The sequence below is a fragment of the Haliotis rubra genome, unplaced genomic scaffold, assembly GCF_003918875.1.
Source record: "Haliotis rubra isolate DU_JTF1 unplaced genomic scaffold, ASM391887v1 Scf28, whole genome shotgun sequence".
Lineage (NCBI taxonomy): Eukaryota > Metazoa > Mollusca > Gastropoda > Lepetellida > Haliotidae > Haliotis > Haliotis rubra.
In genome coordinates, this window is record NW_025766891.1 from 3,338,580 (window position 1) to 3,357,674 (window position 19,095).

The window sequence follows — 19,095 nt, forward strand, 5'->3', positions numbered from 1 at the left end:
CACGCTCGAAGCGCACAGTTAATTTTGAGAGGCGACCAGTAGTAGCTATGTATTGGTTTGAGGCGAGATAATCGACCGTTCCTAAATTATGGCCAAGGGGAGTGATGATGATTTTTATGGAGAAGCATGAACAATGGACACACACAGATAAAAATATGTACAAAGTAAGTGCCCCTTGTGTGCTATACACACTTCCCACACACCCCGTCCCTTTATATAATCATCAACACTCCCACTAGCCAGAAATTATGTAAGGTCCCTAAGTTCTGGTGCCCCCTGCCGTGTTATTGTTTGCTCATTCGCTCGCTCACTCACTCACTCAACAGGGGGCACCATGTGGGGAATCGAACCATGCAGGCTCTTTCGTAATAGAGTGAATTAATTCGTTATTTTAATCAACACGATGCTTGAACAATATCCAGTGACATTTATCCCACATTTGGACGTCCATATAATGCCCATATAGCATGTTTTCTACAAGTGAGTAGGTGAGCGAGTTTAGTTTTACGCCGCACTCAGCAATATTCCAGCTATATGGCGGCATTCTGTAAATAATCGAGTCTGGACCAGACAATCCAGTGATCAACAGCATGAGCATTGATCTGCGCAATTGGGAACCGATGACATGTGTCAACCAAGTCAGCGAGCCTGACCACCCGATCCCGTTAGTCGCCTCTTACGACAACCGTTTGTTACTGAAGATCAATATTCTAACCCAGATCTTCATGAGTAGTTTGGTAGAATATGTTTAGAGGGATTGTTACTGTTTCTTTTTTAGCAATGTGATTTTAAGTAGAAATAGATTGACCATTTCCAATTATCTTTGTTTTACAAATAATTTGTTTTGCACTACTATCTTTTCATATACGCAATTCTTATCATTTGTTTCGCTTATGTGCTATTTCGTTTTATTTCGTTATAATTTTGTATATACCTTTGATCGCTGTGTTGTTACATTAATTTTGATTGGTCAAAAGTTTGATAAACCTTTTTCATTGGATGTTTACGGAACTAGGTCAGTGCGACAACAATGGCCGAAATTTAGTCTGTTTGGGATCTCGTTGCACTATTTGTAGCATAATTTAAGGGAAGGGTTGAACGTTTTTGACGCGTTAATCATGGCAGAAGTCGAAGAAGCTCCCAAAGTTCCTGCCGAAACACATGGACCTATTCTATCTGCTGAAGATCGTCTGCAACTTGCAGATTTTGACAGGTAAACGTGTGACCTCGTTGAGTTGATTCCCTTGGTCCCACAAATGGAAACGCAGTAGGTTTTGTGCAACAGTACGCTTTTGACAGTAGTTGCAGAAAATGTCTTATACTATACAAGGGTATGTTGAATGTGTTGTGTGCTTTTCCGAACAAGGAATGCATTGTCAGAGGTCCACATACCAAATCCTCATCGGTCAAAAAGCAGCTGGAAAATTAGTAAAAGATGGGAATGATACGTGAAGATCTCTTATGTGGTGTAGATACACCTCAGTCCTGCATACGTGAAGATCTCTTATGTGGTGTGGATACACCTCAGTCCTACATACGTGAAGATCTCTTATGTGGTGTAGATACACCTCAGTCCTGCAATAGACTCCTCATATCTTGACTTTGTAGCTGGGTAAAGCTGAAGTTGACAGGACAGCATAGCTCAGTTTATATGCATTGGTATTGACATGTTATCAAATGTCTCAAAGAATTTGTCCAAATTTGGAAATGGTTTAGGAGAATCATGATAGTGAAAGTCCCAGCTGGTGTATTTAGCCACAAGTGTGAACCCAGAGTCTAGTTAAATTCTGCTCATGCTTGCTAGCTCAGATGATAATTATGATAATAGGCTATACGATCACATTAAACTCTACTGAAGTTAATGCTATACTCCGACTGCTGCCTTTTGGTCACATGTCTGTGTGATCTTTAGGGTTAGTTGTGTAAGAATTACTATAGGTTATGCTTAACTCTCATCTTAGTCTCGCATGTACTTTCTTTTTTTTCTTCTGTGGTGTGTGGCGTAAAACTAAACTCACTCACTCACTCACTTTCTTTTTTTTGATCATTATAGTGAGCATTCTGTGATCCTCAGTATTAGTTGGTATTAGAGTTAGCTGTCTAGCTTTTATTTTGATCTGATTAATGAATCTGTCCTGTGTTATATGAGGTGTATGTCTAATACAATGATGAAGTTTCAAATCTTATGGAAAATCTGACTACTGCATATGCGCATGATATAGGAAGGGTAATTAGAAATATCATCAATAAGAATATTATCAATGATTATTGCTATGAATATTATGTCATAGCTAATATTATACAGTATTTCCACTGACTTAATTATTTATCAGACACTGTGTCCGGCGACCTAAAATTTTACTGGTCATGAATGAAATTTGCCGGTCATATCCTATAACATTCACCCCTCATGTTATCGAAAATAGCACATCAACAAATCTGCTGTTGAGCTCTGGTTAATCACGTTGTAAACTAGTGAAATTCAGTGCGGATTGCAATTAGCAGTGTTTATAGTACATACCCATGGTTTTTCAGATGCATAAAACATGCAGGGTTTTCGCAATAATATTCAGACGAATAACGAAACACCGCAAAAACTTATAAAAGACAAATTTATCATAAAGACATGCCATCAGCCAAGTACTTACAATGTTTGCTGTGATGCAACACACCGCGGTTATAGCGCGGGTAAACACCGCCATCTGAGAATGTATGATAGCAGAAAACACAGTTTATTTCATTAAATTCAATCCCATTGTCATTCATTAAAACTGTTTACAGTAACAACGGAAAAACCGTGAGTGAAATGGCAGTCCATCGTTCCATACGTGTACAACTTCCGCTTATCACATTCGTGAGGGTCCGTTTTTCGCGCCTACCGCGGTAGCACCAATTTCACTTTATTCTCAGCAATCACGAATAGATTGCAGCCTTGTAATCAATGGACCACAAGACCTGCGTTACTGATTCATTGAAGTCATATTTGACAATTAATTGCCAACATTTTGTTTTTTACAATCAAAGTGGCATGTATACCGCGGGAAGTCAGAGTGACTTGTCAAACTGTGTCCTACGTAAAATGTATCCATCCAGGTAACCCAAAGTGTGCAGCCTAATATGTTATTTATCATGTTAAATATGTTTGTAGAACACATGCATTGTACTAATACGATAGCAATATATAATATCTCTGTTAAAATAACTGCTTAAGATATAAATTATTCTGATAATGGAATAGAAATTCTTTGATGTTATGTTATCAGATCGTTTTTAACTGAATCACTGGTACATATATTGGACCAAAACATTGGTACACAGCTGATCGCTATTTCCGACTTAGTTGAATAACAGGTAGCATAACAGGAACAACAATTGAATTATCATGTCTAGTGATGTTTGATTGCAAGTTTGACGTACATACTTCTATTTTCATTTACAAAGTTTGTTTTTTCACCTCCTACAATATATTTTTGACTGGGCACAATACACGAAATAGTAACAGTTTTGTTATGGCCATGGAAAATACGATTTTACTTAATTTGTCCTGCATTATGTAATAGTTACTATAACAAGCGTGATCATTCATGAACCCTAAGACCCACGTTATGGCGAGGGATGACTGAAATTTGAGAGCGTCGTCTGCCTTCGAGCCATTTTGACATGTGGTTAGACAATCAGAAAAACTTCGTCTTTCTCTGGTTCATTATGTGCTGAGCTATAATTTGAGGTAATGATCATCGAACTGAAAATTCCGAATGACTGATTATGTTGACCAATCACAAGGTGTCGGATCGACTGTCATTTTAAAGTTATTTTTAGCCTGGGTATTTCTGAAACATAATAATTTTTGCGACCATGAAATCACAGCCAAGACTGTCATTTCGCTTACCCATGATTTTTTTTATTTTGATTGATGATTATTTACCGGACACACTGTCCAGCTGGCTTTCAATTTACCGGCCCCCAGCAAATTTTACAGGCGATTTCCAGGTATATACTGTAGAACGGAAACACTGTTGTAATGAACTTTTGTGATAAAATAATGTTCTTTTTAACTCCTGCAAAAACCTTAGTAAAGTCTTTATTCGTGGGCTGCTTCTAAATTATGTTCAGGACACGTGTTTTTCCCTAATCTATGCAAAAAGATGTCCCCACTCACCAGTGATGTGAAATATACTCATTCCTTTTTAACTTTTGTGGCGTTACTTCTCTAATATATATTGATAATCAATAAATATTTGGTTTACAATTATCAATCTCTATCATCTATATTGATAACCAGCCCTAATCGTATCCCAACAGCGTGGATCATTGCTCACAGTATTAATCACACATTTCTCTGGTCCAGACTTAGCAAGATGCATGCCGCTATCATATGACTGGCGTAGAGTGGTGCAGTTACCATGGGAATTAGAGACAGAAACTCTATGTTTTTACAAGGCCTGTTCTGTTATCATGATCATGTTAATGCTCTTTAAATTTTAATTTAATTTTCAGCCGTCAGTTTGGATTTGTCAAGCTTGATGCTACTGATGGAACTGCAAAGAAAGGCTTGTTGGAGAAGGTATGAAATATGAAACTTTTGAAGCAGTCTTTTTGCTCTTACTATCACTTCAGTGTTGACCTGGGGCGGTGGGGTAGCCTAGTGGTTAAAGCATTGGCTCGTCACGCCGAAGGCCCGGGTTCGATTCCCCACATGGGCACAATGTGTTAAGCCCATTTCTGGTGTCCCCCACCGTGATATTGCTGGAATATTGCTAAAAGCGGCGTAAAACTAAACTCAGTCAGTCAGTCACTGTTGACCTGTGAAGATCCGGGTTAGAATGGGTCTTGAGTAACCCATGCATATCATAAGATGCGACTAACGGGATCAGGTGGTCAGGCTCGCTGACTTGGTTGACACATGTAATCGTATCCCACTCATGCTGTTGATCACTGGATTGTGTGGTCCACATGATTATTTACAGAATGCTGCCATGCAAATAAACCAAATTTGGTGGGAAAAGTTGTTCTCTCAGAGTGAGTGAGTATGGTTTAATCTGCTTTTACTTTTAGCAATATTCAAGCAATATCACGGCGGGGTACACCTGAAATGGGCTTCACACACTGTACCCATTTGGGGAATTGTCCCCGGGTCTTTGATGTGACGAGCCAATACTTTAACCACTATAGGCTACCCCACCACCCCTTATTCTCTCAGAACTTCTGATCAGATAACATCTTGATGGTGAGGTGAGGTGAGGTGAAATTGGGTTTAACGTCGTTCTTGAGAATATCTCGCTCATATGACGGCGTGCATGCGTATGTATGTGTATGTGCGGCTGCTTGTACTAGCCCAGACTTAAGCTGGTTTTATAGTGCTAGCCCACTGAGATACCATGCCGCAGTGAAGCATGAATACCCCACTCAGACACATTATACTGACTCCGAGCCGACCAGTCCTTGTTGTACCCATTAATGCCGAGCGCCAGGCAGGGACCAACAAGTACCATATTTTAACGTCTTTTGGTATGACGCGGTCGGGGATCGAACCCGCGACCTTCCGCTCTCCGGGCGGACGCTCTAACCACTACACCACGGAGGTGGTCATAACATCTTGATGATGATGAATGAATGAATGTCTGATCAAGATATTAATTAGTATTTTAAGTAAAACACCTGTCTCACTGGGGCTCCATTTCAGTCTAAATGGAATTATTTGTTACTGTCAAAATTATATATTGTAAGCGTTAGTCTGGCAATGAACCCAAAGTGGAGTATACAAATAGTATAAGTATCTAAATTCTGAATTGCACAAAACCGGATAGATATGCCATCTCCTGATGTCCCTTGATGACAGTTTACATGTGTTTATTTAGTGTTGGGAATTGGTTAATATCACATAATCGACTACTGTTTCTTTCAAACCATTCAGTCATCAAAAGTAATTGGTTAGTGTCATTTATCAAATTTTCTTTAATGCACATAAAACAAACCCATGTAGTTCTTTGTATTTATTTCAAATTGCTAAAAATGGATTTGCAAATTTCACATCCGACTTGCAGCTTGCATCTTTAGATGATGGCTGATATGTTAGGCACATTAACCTTCTCGGTTAAAGCGTTTGATTGTCACGATGAAGACCTGGGTTCGATTCGCCAAATGGGTACAATGTGTGAAGCCCATTTCTGGTGTCCCCCACAGTGATATTGCTGGAATATTGCTGAAAGAGGACTCACTCACTCACTCACTCACTCACTCACTCACTCACTCACTCACTCACTCACTCACTCACTCACTCACTCACTCACTCACTCACTCACTCACTCACTCACTCACTCACTCACTCACTCACTCACTCACTCACTCACTCACTCACTCACTCACTCACTCACTCACTCACTCACTCACTCACTCACTCACTCACTCACTCACTCACTCACTCACTCTCACTCACTCACTCACTCACTCACTCACTCACTCACTCACTCACTCACTCACTCACTCACTCACTCACTCACTCACTCACTCACTCACTCACTCACTCACTCACTCACTCACTCTTCAATCATGACGGGGATATATAGCGTCCGTCCTTAAACTTTGTCCGGAGCATATCTCTTAAAGTTTACGTGCTAGGTTCACCAAACTTCGCACACATGTTAATCATTACCCATTGATGTGCCTTTTGCTGTTGCAAAGTTTTTTCAGAATTTAGTTTTTTTGCTGTTTCCATGGAAACATGAATAGTGCCAAATGTGTTCGATTATTTTTGTCCAGAGCATATCTCTTAAAGTTTACATGCTAGGTTCACCAAACACAAAAAATCTAGTTTCCATAAATTAATACCGTAATCAGTACATGCCAAAACTATTATCTAACATGTATATAACGTTTAGTAGAGTCAAAGAGAAAGTCTTGTGAGCTGCTGATCCTTGTCACATTATATATATCAATATCAGTCATTTCCATGTCTCAAAGTGGGAAGCGGGGGTATGTGAGCTTTGCTCACTTCTACACTTGTTTCTTTGTAAAATGTTTCAGGGTGTGAGCCACTACCACAACCTGCTGCGTGTCCATGCTAAACAGTCGAGCCTGGCCAGTAGTGGTAGTGAGGGTCAAGAGAAAGTCAAGCCGATTGAATCTGGGGTTTTCTGCCATCTTGGTCACCTGCACCTCCTGCTGGAGCAGTATCCGAAAGGTGATTAATTTTCCTATTGCGATATATTGTGATGCAAAAGCATATATTGCGATATGTATTGCAATAATTTTTCCTTATCCTGACTCATGTATTTTTGCTTGTCGACTTCCCTTCGCGTAGGTTAGTGGAACACTTGTATCTCCTTTTTGAAGCTCCCTTTCAAAAGAGCAGACGTAAAATCACTACTTACCATGAGTTATGTCCCTCTGGTTTTGGCGGGAAAACAGCGCCACCTGTCTTCCCACACTTCACTCTCTCCTTCTTCGCCCTAGTGGACGGTTGGGAGAGCACCTGTGTCTCCAATACGGCACTATAGCCTTTAAATAATTAGTTATTACCCTATAAATTACCTTTATAAGGGTTTAGGGAGTATCCTTCAACAATATGGTTTGAAATTTCCGGTAATTTCACTGTTTATTCACGGTTTTGTACGTGATTGTCCAGCTGTTTACATTTCATGAAACCTGTTTTCGTTGTAGGCCTAGGTTCTCTGCTGCAGACCCGCATTTATTGTGCCCTAGCTGCACAACAACATGTACTTCCAGCTCTCGCTGTAAACTTTGTCAGCATTTAACACAAATTCAAGTTAATAATTATTATTTCTCTGTACTTAGCCGACTTTTACAAGCCATGGATAATCCGTCTGAGTCCCTCAAGAGCTGTCTATCCTTGTCAGACGACATACTTCCATCCAGTGACCTGCCGGAGGCATCCTTGGAGGATGGGCATGGGATGTTGTCCGCCATTACTTCAAAGAACAGGGCATCTACATCGGACAACCCTCAACCCAGACGAAGAAGAAGAGGCCATCTTCAACGCAGAAGAAGCCTTACACCCCTAAGACGTCTAGCAGCTCTACGGGGAGTTCTTTGCAGACTACGAGGACCTTTTCGTCTGAGATCGTCCCGATGGAAGAGAGAGGACTTTCGCAGTCTGAGTTACCGTCTACACGGGCGGCAGATGAGCGATCCTTGGACCATATCTCTACCAGCGCAGATAGGATATCTCTACAATCGTCGCAGACGTTCAACCCCGGAACCTTTATGCAGAGATATGTCATAAGAAGAAGATGCAGAAGGACCCCGCACCGGTGGTGCATCTGAGATGTCTACGAAAGGATCTAGCTCTAGGACTAAGAGCAGACCCGCCCTACACGACGCCAACAAGCCTGCATAAAGGAATGGAAGTTCACCGGACCGAAGTAGATCGTCATCTGATGATGAGACTATGAAGGACCTTCACGCACGCTACCTGCAACGCAGAGGAAGAAACTTACACCTCCAAGAAGGTGCAGAGAGACGTCTCAGGACCCAGACAGAACCTCTCACTTGAGCGCAGGTCTTCAGGAAGATCATCTAGAACGTCAACATCTCCACACAGGTCTTCACGGAAGTCACCAATGAAGGACCTGCAAACTGCACGACTTGGAAGAGCCTTCACAAAGGAGAAATAGACGTTCCCCGGACTTAATTAGACGTCATAAAGCAGACCTACGCTACATGACATCAGCAGCCTGCGTGCACAGGACGGCGCAATCTTCAGAACTAATGAGATCATCAGCAGATGATGAGGCTAATAAAGGACCTTCACGCAGGCTACCTACATCACCTAGAAGGACTAGAGAGACGTTTCGGGACCAATACCCTCAACAAAATTTCTCACCTGGGCGAAGGTCATCTGAATTATCTTCAAGGGTGTCAACAACACCTCGCAGATCATCATAGGATTCACCACTTAGGAATACATTGCCAGGAAGGCAATCCCGGCCTAGAAGTCACCAACCTACACGCAGATCGCCATACAGACGCACCACGCAGATTGCCACGCAGATCGCTACGCAGATCTCCAAAGGTATTCAACCATCATATACCAGTGGACATGATGCAGAGGACGATGGCGGTATCATCATTTCGGACTGGACCTATCATCACCCTACAAGGAAAAGATCTTCGCCGGCGCAAAGACTGAGGGACATGTGTTGCAGTTCAAGAGGGGTACTCTTGTCCGAAATCATCACCTGCGCAGACCTTCAGACTGAATCCAGGACCGGATTCACATCGTTCAGAAAATTTAGATAGATTTATCTACATCAGAAGATAATAACGGGACTCATGGCCATATAGAGATCTTCACTTCCGTACAGATCTGCAGGGATTCACAGTGGCGTGGTTCAGCAGCTGCCTTGCTAAGGCTAGGAAACTACAAAATCATCAACAATTCCCTGTGCAGAATTTACAGCAAAGTTCAGCATCAACTCTACAATTACGACGCTTCATTGAGATCGATGAATGCAGTCTACAAGTAGCAGCACTGAGGAGGTGTACACTTCAGCTGATCATCTGTATAAGAGGACGACTGCATTATCTTCAGGACTGAAGTAACAGTCACAGCAGCCAGGAAAACAGCCTACCTACGTCGGTATTACGCGGCGAAATTTTTCGCGTGTTTACCATTCAACCCTCTATACACGTGGTCACTCGTGCAACTCTGGAAGGCTACGGACATACCTTTTTCCTGCTACACCGGTGACATCACATCGCGGAAAGCTAAAGGAATCAAAATGCTTCATTTTGATTGGACCATGAGAGACGCCCTGCGCAGAAGTCGGACGCAGTTCACATGTCAGGAAATGGGTTACAAGTGACAACACCCTGTCAACGAGAGAGGAAGGCCTCAATTACAGTCCAGTAAGACAGGACCTATGTGATTTGGCTGCCTTCACGGAGCTAGAGACCTTCCCTGTCAGCACTGAAGACGATTCATCAGGCGAATTGCAGCAACATACGTTGGACGGACCTTTGGTGACAGCAGCCAGACTACTTTATATAGACTTCACAACGATGGCAAGCACAGAGTTGGACATCGCTTCATTTCCCTTACGGGCACGGCAAGGGTTTCACGATCGTTTGATCAAGATACAAGCCATTGTATCTCAAGCACTACTCTTTCCGTTATTACTACGAAGTGGCAGAGTCTGTTGGGTCTCCTCACATCAGCACAGGACATGACACGCAGAGGGAGTCTACAACTACGCCCACTACAGGTCTTCGTGAATGTACATCTGGACCATCCGGACCCCTTTGGACTCTCGGACAGACTAAAACCATATCTAATATGGTGGACTCAGAGATCGAATGGTTGCAGAGCCGGAGTGCAAGATGCATCTCTCCAAGGTTGGGGAGCACACCTCGACAACGTGTTAAGCCTATTTCTGGTGTCCCCCGCCATGATATTGCTGGAATATTGCTAAAAGCGGCGTAAAACTAAACTCAGTCAGTCAGTCACCTCGACAACGTAGTGTCAGCTGGGATATGGACCATAGAGGAGAAAAGATCTGCACATCAACATGCTGGAAATGAAAGCAGTGATAAATGCCATACTCCACTGGACCAGCATTTTGAAGAATGCTCATCTGACGGTACATACAGACAACTCCACAGTGGCGTTCTACATAAACAGACAAGAGTTAACAAAGTCGGCGAACCTTCTGGACCTCTGCTTTCAACTGTTCAGCATAACAGACAACCTGAACATCCACATAAGAGCATGCCACATTCCAGGAGCCAAGAATGTGATAGCAGACGCACTATCACGTCCAATGCAGCCGTCCCCAACAGAATGGATGCTACATCCAGAGATCTTCAAACAGATCATACAAGAGATGGGAGTGCCACTAATAGACCTCTTCGCCACAAGATTCAACAATCAACTGATAACATTCGTCTCGCCAATACAAGATCTGCAAGCATGGGCAATGGACGCTCTAAGCATCTCCTGGGAAGGACTAAACGTTTACGCGTTTCCACCACCAGCTCTAATACCGAAGGTGTTGCAGAAAATCAGTCAGACGAAGGACCTACAACTGATTTTGGTCCCGCCTTACTCGCCAGCAAGAATATGGTTCCCCATTCTCATACAAGAACTAGGATCGCCTCAACTGCAACTACCAGAGTGGACGAACTTGCTTGTACATCCACACACAAAGCGGGCGCACGGCAACCCAGAGGTGTTCCGGCTACACGTGTGGACTGTATCAAGGCGTGCTTGAACAAGAGAGGATATTCCGCCAGGGCAGCGAACGCGGTCAACGCTAGCTTTACGCAAGTCAACATGCAACTTGTACGACAACAAGTGGCAAAGCTTCGAGACATACGCCTGAGGACCGGCTTCACAGCCATAAAAGCGACACACCCTCAAGTGGCAGACTACCTTTGTCACCTAAGACAAACGAAGCGGTTAAAAGAGTCAACACTCTCAACATACCTAGCGGCATTGAGCTCAGTTATCACTATGAGGACGAGTGTAAAACTGACGAAAGGTACCAGAGTTACTGGCCTTACTACGCTCTTTTAGACTGGAGGACCAACAACAGAGATTTAAAGCTCCGGCGTGGGACCTCAACATAGTTCTACTACGTCTCACCAGTGACGTTTACGAACCATTAGATAGGACATCTTTTGAGTTCTTGACACAGAAGACGCTGTTCCTGATCGCCTTAGCAACAGCAGCAAGGATGTCGGAAATACATGCTCTGGACTTTGAGAGGACACGATTTGATGGAAATCAAAACATCGTGCATATGGGACTGAGATGGGACTTCATCGCAAAGAATCAACTGCCAGATCAACAGGACAGACAGTTCCACATCCCTGCACTATCATCAGTCCTTGGACCACAGGATACACAGGACCTATCCTGATGCCCAGTAAAAGCATTGAAAGTCCAACTTCAAAGATCTAGCACCAGAACAGTCTTTTCATCCCAATATCTACAGCGACACAGACAGAGATCTCCCACACTGCGATATCAATATGGATCAGAACTGTCATACTACAGGCCTACAAAGCAGCAGGACTTGATCCTCCAAGAGCCTCCAACCCACATGAAGTTAGAGCTCTTGCGTCAACACCCACTCTGCATGGGAATTGCTCTATCAGGAAGATAATGGAGGGCTGCTTCTGGAAATGGGACATGGTGTTTGCCAACCACTACCTGAGGGACATCGCCACCGAGGACGTCTCTTGCATTCACCATTTCGGCCCACTTGTTGTAGCACAACAATTGACAGTCCCACAAAGGCGTTGAGACGAAGTCGTGCCCTTTTATCACATGACTTGCAAAAGCCTACACTCAGGAGAGTTCAGCTTTAGAGTCTATATGCACGTCTAAGAGAGACTAGCATAAGTGATAAGACCCAGTACTTGTAAGGACAAACTCATACAGGAAAGGGTCGCTTCTCCACTTGATGCTCGCATCAAGAGATGGAGTTCCAAAATCCACATGTTAACAGAAGCAAGGACCAAAAGTTAACAATTGTGGTCCCCCCATAAGAGAAAGCGGGAAGTGAAGGGTTACAGCAGCAGCAGAGCCTAGCAGTAAATAGAAGTGCTACCAGGAAGTTCCCATAGGGGGGTATGTAAGACGTAAATCACTACATGGAATCCCAAAGTGGCTTGACCCACCACCAGATCCAACAGATTCTACAAGAAAAATACATGAGTCAGGATAAGGAAAAATATGTAATTTTCTGAATAAAATTGATATTTTATGCTTATCCTGACTCATGAGGTAAGCCCTCCCAACCTCCCCGGTAGGCACTTTGGATTTCCCTGTAAATTAAAGTGTCGGCTAGCTAAAAGGATAGAGTGAAGCAGGGGAAGACAGGTGGCTCTGTTTTCCCGCCAAAACCAGAGGGACATAACTCATGGTGAGTAGTGATTTTATGTCTGCTCTTTTGAAAGGGAGCTTCAAAAAGGAGATACAAGTGTTCCACTAACATTCGTGAAGGGAAGGAGACAAGCAAAAATACATGAGTCAGGATAAGTATAAAATATCAATTTTATGCAGAAAATTACATTATTGCAAGAAGTTTAAAAAAAAAAAAAGTGCTTGTAATTGAGTTAATGATTGATTTATAAAGCAAAAACACAACAAAATCACTATGCTTGATTAACCTTTAGTGAAAACTCTCAATCATGACAAAATGAAAATGTGAGTAATATTTGGCACAAATGAAACAAGGAAACCAACAATTTCAAAAACCGGGAAATACTGGTAAACCGGTTATATTGCGCAACCCTATAACTTGCATATTTCAATATAGGTTTGCAATCATTGTAGCTCTGCAATTGCTTTGTGGAAATCTGGTCCTGTCTGATTGTACACAGTAGCAGGGCTTGATTTCAGAGAAGTTAACCTACTTGCACCAGGTGCAACCTAAGATAAAAACCTAGTTGCACCAGCCAAATTCCAGTTGCACTCCTTTTATTGCAATATGCAATGTAAAAAATATGGTATTTAATTATTTAGATGTTTTATTGAGAGTTTACCCACTAAAAAATTGAGTTGCACCAGGTGCAAGTTCAGCTAATGGCTAGATTGCACTTTGTAATATTGGGTTGCACCAATGCAAGTAACAAAGTTCTAAATCAAGCCCTGAGTAGTGATGGTGTAGTATGGAAATCACCATCACCTTAGTGTTAATTTAGTTTTGAGTGTTACGATCACCATAATGCTAGGAGAGGTATGTGTGTTATGATCACCTTAGTGCTAAGAGGGGTATATGTGTTACGATCACCTTAATGCTAAGAGAAGTATGAGTGTTACGATCACCTTAATGCTAAGAGAAGTATGACTGTTACGATCACCTTAGTGCTAAGAGAAGTATGAGAGTTAATCACCGTAATGCTAAGGAAAGTATGAGTGTTACGATCACCTTAGTGCTAAGAGAAGTATGAGTGTTACGATCACCTTAATGCTAAGAGAAGTATGAGAGTTAATCACTGTAGTGCTGAGAGAAGTATGAGTGTTACGATCACCTTAGTGCTAAGGGAAGTATCAGTGTTACGATCACCTTAGTGCTAAGGGAAGTATCAGTGTTACGATCACCATAGTGCTAAGATAAGAGAAGTATGAGTGTTACGATCACCTTAGTGCTAAGAGAAGTATGCTTGTTATGATCACCTTAGTGCTAAGACAAGTATGAGTATTACGATCATCTAAGTGCTAAGATAAGTATGAGTGTTACAATCACCTTAGTGCTAAGATAAGAATGAATGTTACGATGATAATAATAATAGTGCATATTTATGATGCACTCATTTCCACGCTTTCAGCATGCTCAAGGCACAGCAATTTAAAGTACAAAGGGAGGGATGGTGACAAAAGTTATGATTCATAAACTGGCAGAAAAGAGACTCGATTTGAATGACTCAAATACTGGAGAAAGTTTCAGATCTTGAAGAAGAGAGTAGGGGGCGTAATGTTCAAAAGATCTCTGACCAAAGCACTTAAGTTTGCATTGTGGCACTGTCAGTAGGTTCTGGGCCCCATTTCACAAAGCTCTTGTAAGCCTAAGATCTCGTAAATTTTCTTGTAGCATTCATACTTCCTATGTTACAATTTAGGAGGTACAAATGCTACGAGAAAAGCTATGAGATCTTAGGTCACGAGAGCTTTGTCAAACGAGGCCCTGGTGTTGAGATCTTAGTTCCCATGCTGGGACATAGGCTGATATCAGCTCTGATATGTATGAAGGAGATTGCTTATGCAGAGATTTATACCATCACCTTGATGCTGAGATCAACTTGTGTTATGGGGACCTAGATGATTTATCACTATGTTGGCCATAAACCTATGTTGCAGGATGGCGTTACCATAACCTTATCACTAAGATAAGTATGGTTGCAAATTAGAAGAAAATCTAAAAATGTGTTTGATTTTTCTTCTATGGGTCCTGTGAATTTTCAGTGGGTCAGACAGACATCTGAAATTGACAGGACCCAGTGTCCTGATACTTTGAAACACCATGCATGAACACTGGCGTGAACACTGTGATAATAAGCATATGTTGCAGTGTGAGTTGATCATCTCTTCAGACTGCCGTCATATATCAGGAATCTTGCTAAGTATAAAGTGTTTGCACTAGGCATAATAATTTAGGAGTCATCATGACTCCCTGGTGTCATGAGAGGGAGTCATGGACATGTTTTGGGGAGTCAACTTCAGTTTGGGACTTTCATCAAGACAATTGTCATTGTTTGATAACAACAAACACAAGGTAAGGCAAGTCAGGTTTTAATCAGCACTAAGCAGGTAACTGGCAAACATTAAACTAAGTTGTTTTGAACAACAGCAAATTACAATTTGTACTCAAACTTTAATAAATGTGCATTAGAAGCGAATAAAAAAAAAATAAAAAAAATAAAAAATGTGCATTAGAAGCGAATAAAAAATAAAAAAATAAAAAAATAAAATAAATGTGCATTAGAAGCGAATAAAAAAAAAAAAAAATGTGCATTAGAAGCGAATAAAAAAAAAATAAAAAAAAATAATAAATGTGCATTAGAAGCTTATATTATCTGAACTAAGGGCCCAGTAGCATTGCATCAACAATGATCATGCAAGCTTCTATATTTGTGCATAAAGTACACAGGATTTCTGTGTCATGGCAAACACTAAGTACAGCATTTAACAAGAAGTACTAATGTGCTCGAACACCACCTGGTGGCAGCTTGCTGTACTGAGTTGCCTCCCTTTGACACGGTCTTTATGTTGCTGAATGAAAGCCTGCCATATTCACATAATCATTGTCCTGTATGAAACATAACTGTAGCTTACATTATCATGGATTCTCAGGGCACTGATTAAACATTTTAGGTGAGGAACTAAAGTGTACCAACTTAAAAAAACATTTACATTCTTCATCAAATTCATTTTAGCATTTTGTGTCATATCAATTAATAATACCATTTTAATGTCTGATTGCAAGCTTAGTGTGTGAATTAAAATGTCCATTTTGTGGCTGTTGATATTTATTTTAAAGGACTTATGTTAGACCACATTTATCCAGATACTTCCAATTGCTACACTGTGGGGATTTCAAATCTGTATGTTGATACTGTTTTCTGCTAAAGTTTTCATTCAGATAACTTGTATAATTACATTTATAAATTATTTCTGTATTTTGATTAGTTGAGAATGGGTCACATGGTATTGCCCTGCATGGTCAGGGTGAAATTTCTCTATTTACAACCTGCAGCAGTGCATGTTAAAAGCGGCCTGAGCAGGTTACCTTCGGTCACAGGTTGCACTCGGTGCAACTAACAATAAATCTTCCAGCAGCTTATAGCTGCCATCATGTGTTTTAATTGGGAAGTGAGTGACTGGAAGTAATGCAGTTCTCTCCACATGACTTGTTACAAGCATAGACATTTGTGTACTTGAGATTCTTGAGAGGCATTTATATATAAGTTGAATATAGAAGACATGTATATGGATGTCAACTTCGTATTTATTTTGTAACACAACGTTTCTGGGCCACTTCTTGCTCCTTCAATCACCCGAAGAAGGGGCAAGAAGTTGTCTAGAAACGTTGTTACACAATAAATAAGAAGTTGACATCCATAAACTTGTCTTATATTTGTGTACTTATAAATCAGTTAGATACAAGTATTAATATAATTGAGATTATGAATAAAGATAATGCAAAACTGAAACAGAATCATTCATCATTTATCATTTATCATTATGGGGTCAGGTTTTGTTGAATGTTAGACTAATGCTTAGTCTCTGAATATATATAATTTTTGATAGAAACAAACAACCCATTTCAATTGAATAGGTGTCCTTGGGAGACCAAAGTTTCAGAACCTGAGGAAATCTAGACTTGCTTTATTTAGGGCTTTAGCACTGCAGAGAGGGTTTGGCAGTAGGGAAATTAATGTGGTTCAGGGACTGTGAGACGGACTAGGAGGGCCAGGCAGTAGGGAAAATGTGGTTCAGGGACTGTGATGACTAGGAGGGCCAGGCAGTAGGGAAAATAATGTGGTTCAGGGACTGTATGAAAATAGCTAGGAGGGCTAGGCAGTATTTAATGTGGTTCAGGGATTGTAAAGACAGACTAGTTGACATCTATTACTTGTTATGAAAATGCTTTATGGTATTTTTTGTTACATTTTAAAACCAGTGACATTATGTTGTTTATGGTGCAACCAAACCTATAAGCCAGGTTGCCCTCGGTGCTGGTACGGAATACAAATGATATCGCACCCTGATTATATAGCCAGTAGACTTGAACATGTTAAAGGATGAGAGTGCTACACACTTTCTCTACAACTAACTGAAAATCGTTCCTCATATGACGTCACTGCAGTGCTCTGGCGACAGAGTTACGTAACCTGTCTGTGGTTTCGTTGGCGGGCGAGAGGGAAGCAGGTGGCTTTTTGGCCACTTTTAATCGCTCGATATTAATTAACCACAAGTTTTTAAAGACTAACCACAAATCTTTCATATGTAATAGTTAAAAGAGTAACAAAAAACAAAGTTTATTGGTTCTTTAAAGGAGGGAATATTTCCAGCCAATCTCTAGCCTATAATATCACAACGGTTGTTAACGTCCTCTGCGACATCTGATTGAATTATCTTTGAATTTTAAATGTTTTTAAAAAAGTATGAAAGAATTATTATGGTGAGGTGAGGTGAAATTGGGTTTAATGTCGTGCTTGAGAATATTTCGCACATATAACGACGTGCATGCATGTGTATGTGTATGTGTGGCTGCTTGTACTAGCCCAGACTTAAGCTGGTTTTATAGTGCTAGCCCACTGAGATACCATGCCGCAGTGAAGCATGAATACTCCACTCAGACACATTATACTGACTCCTTGTTGAATCCATTAATGCCGATTGCGGAGCGCCAGGCAAGTACCATATTTTAAAGTCTTTTTGGTATGATGCAGTCGGGATCCAACCCGCGACCTTCCGCTCTTTGAGCGGACGCTCTAACCACTACACCACGGAGGCGGTCAAGAATTATTATGGACATCAATTGGGCAATATAATGTTTTACTGACCAAAGAAACTGATATTGAGCAAGGCTAAAGGTAGAGATCGGTATTAGTTTCTTGGGTCAATTAAAATGTACCCTCACCAGTGGTTAGTGATTAATAAGGTTGTTCCAGTGTATTTGTTTATGATTGCAAAAATTATCTAATAAAATATGTTTGCATTTTAGCCCTGTCAGCATACCAGAAGTTTTACAACATGCAACCAGATTCATGGAAGGTTAGTTTTGATGGTTTCTTTTGGGGACCCATCAGGACTTTGCGTGTGTGTGTAAATGCGTGGGTGGTGCGTGCATGCATGCGCGCGTCGCGTATATATATAGGCGATTAGGGTAGCCTAGGGGTTAAAGCGTTGGCTCGTCCGCGAATACCGGGTTGGATTCCCCACATGGGCACAATGTGTTAAGCCCATTTCATGATAGTGCTGGAATATTGCTAAAAGCGGCATAAAACTAAACTCAGTCAGTCAGTCAGTCAGTCGGTGTGCGTATATAAATCATGAAGTCTCAAGGTCAGGGGGAAATGCTCCTCGGGGAAAAATGTTTCAGGGGAGAGTGAGGTTGCGTATCCCAGCACACCCTTCTAGATCCACCCCGATCTGTTTTCCATTTCTGATCATATAGACATCTGACCTGTTGATAATAGCACTGCTTTGTATTCACTTCTGTGAAGTGTCAGGGATTTTAACGCATCTGCTCAGATCAAGTACAGTAATTACTGAATAATTTGATTACTATTTTCTCATGTCATGTTCCCCGTGAAGATCCGGGTTAGAGTTGATCTTCAGTTACCCATGCTTTTTGTAAGAGGTGACTTGCGGGATCGGGTGGTCACACTCTCTGACTTGGTTGACACATGTCATCCTATCAGATGCTCTTGCTGTTGAGCACTAGATTGTGTTGTCCAAGCTTGATTATTTAAAGACTGTTGCCATATAGCTGGAATATTGCTGCGTGCAGTGTTGACAGGTATGCCTGAGACGGGTATGATACTGTATAGATATTATGTCAGTGTTCGCAGTAGGGTTTGTACGAGTGCATGGAGAAATAAAGTTATAAATATGTAGTCCAA

General features: G+C 41.4%; 1 protein-coding gene across 1 annotated transcript in view; it reads left to right on the forward strand.

The window, feature by feature from the left end:
- The first annotated feature begins 1,031 nt into the window (after positions 1-1,031).
- The window catches only part of LOC124281156 (histone demethylase UTY-like), a 136,313-nt gene continuing 118,249 nt past the window's right edge, over positions 1,032-19,095 (forward strand). The window contains 4 exon segments of the mRNA XM_046717186.1: positions 1,032-1,213; positions 4,498-4,564; positions 7,024-7,180; positions 18,195-18,244. Coding sequence (XP_046573142.1) covers positions 1,119-1,213; positions 4,498-4,564; positions 7,024-7,180; positions 18,195-18,244 — 369 coding nt within the window. The 5' untranslated portion in view covers positions 1,032-1,118.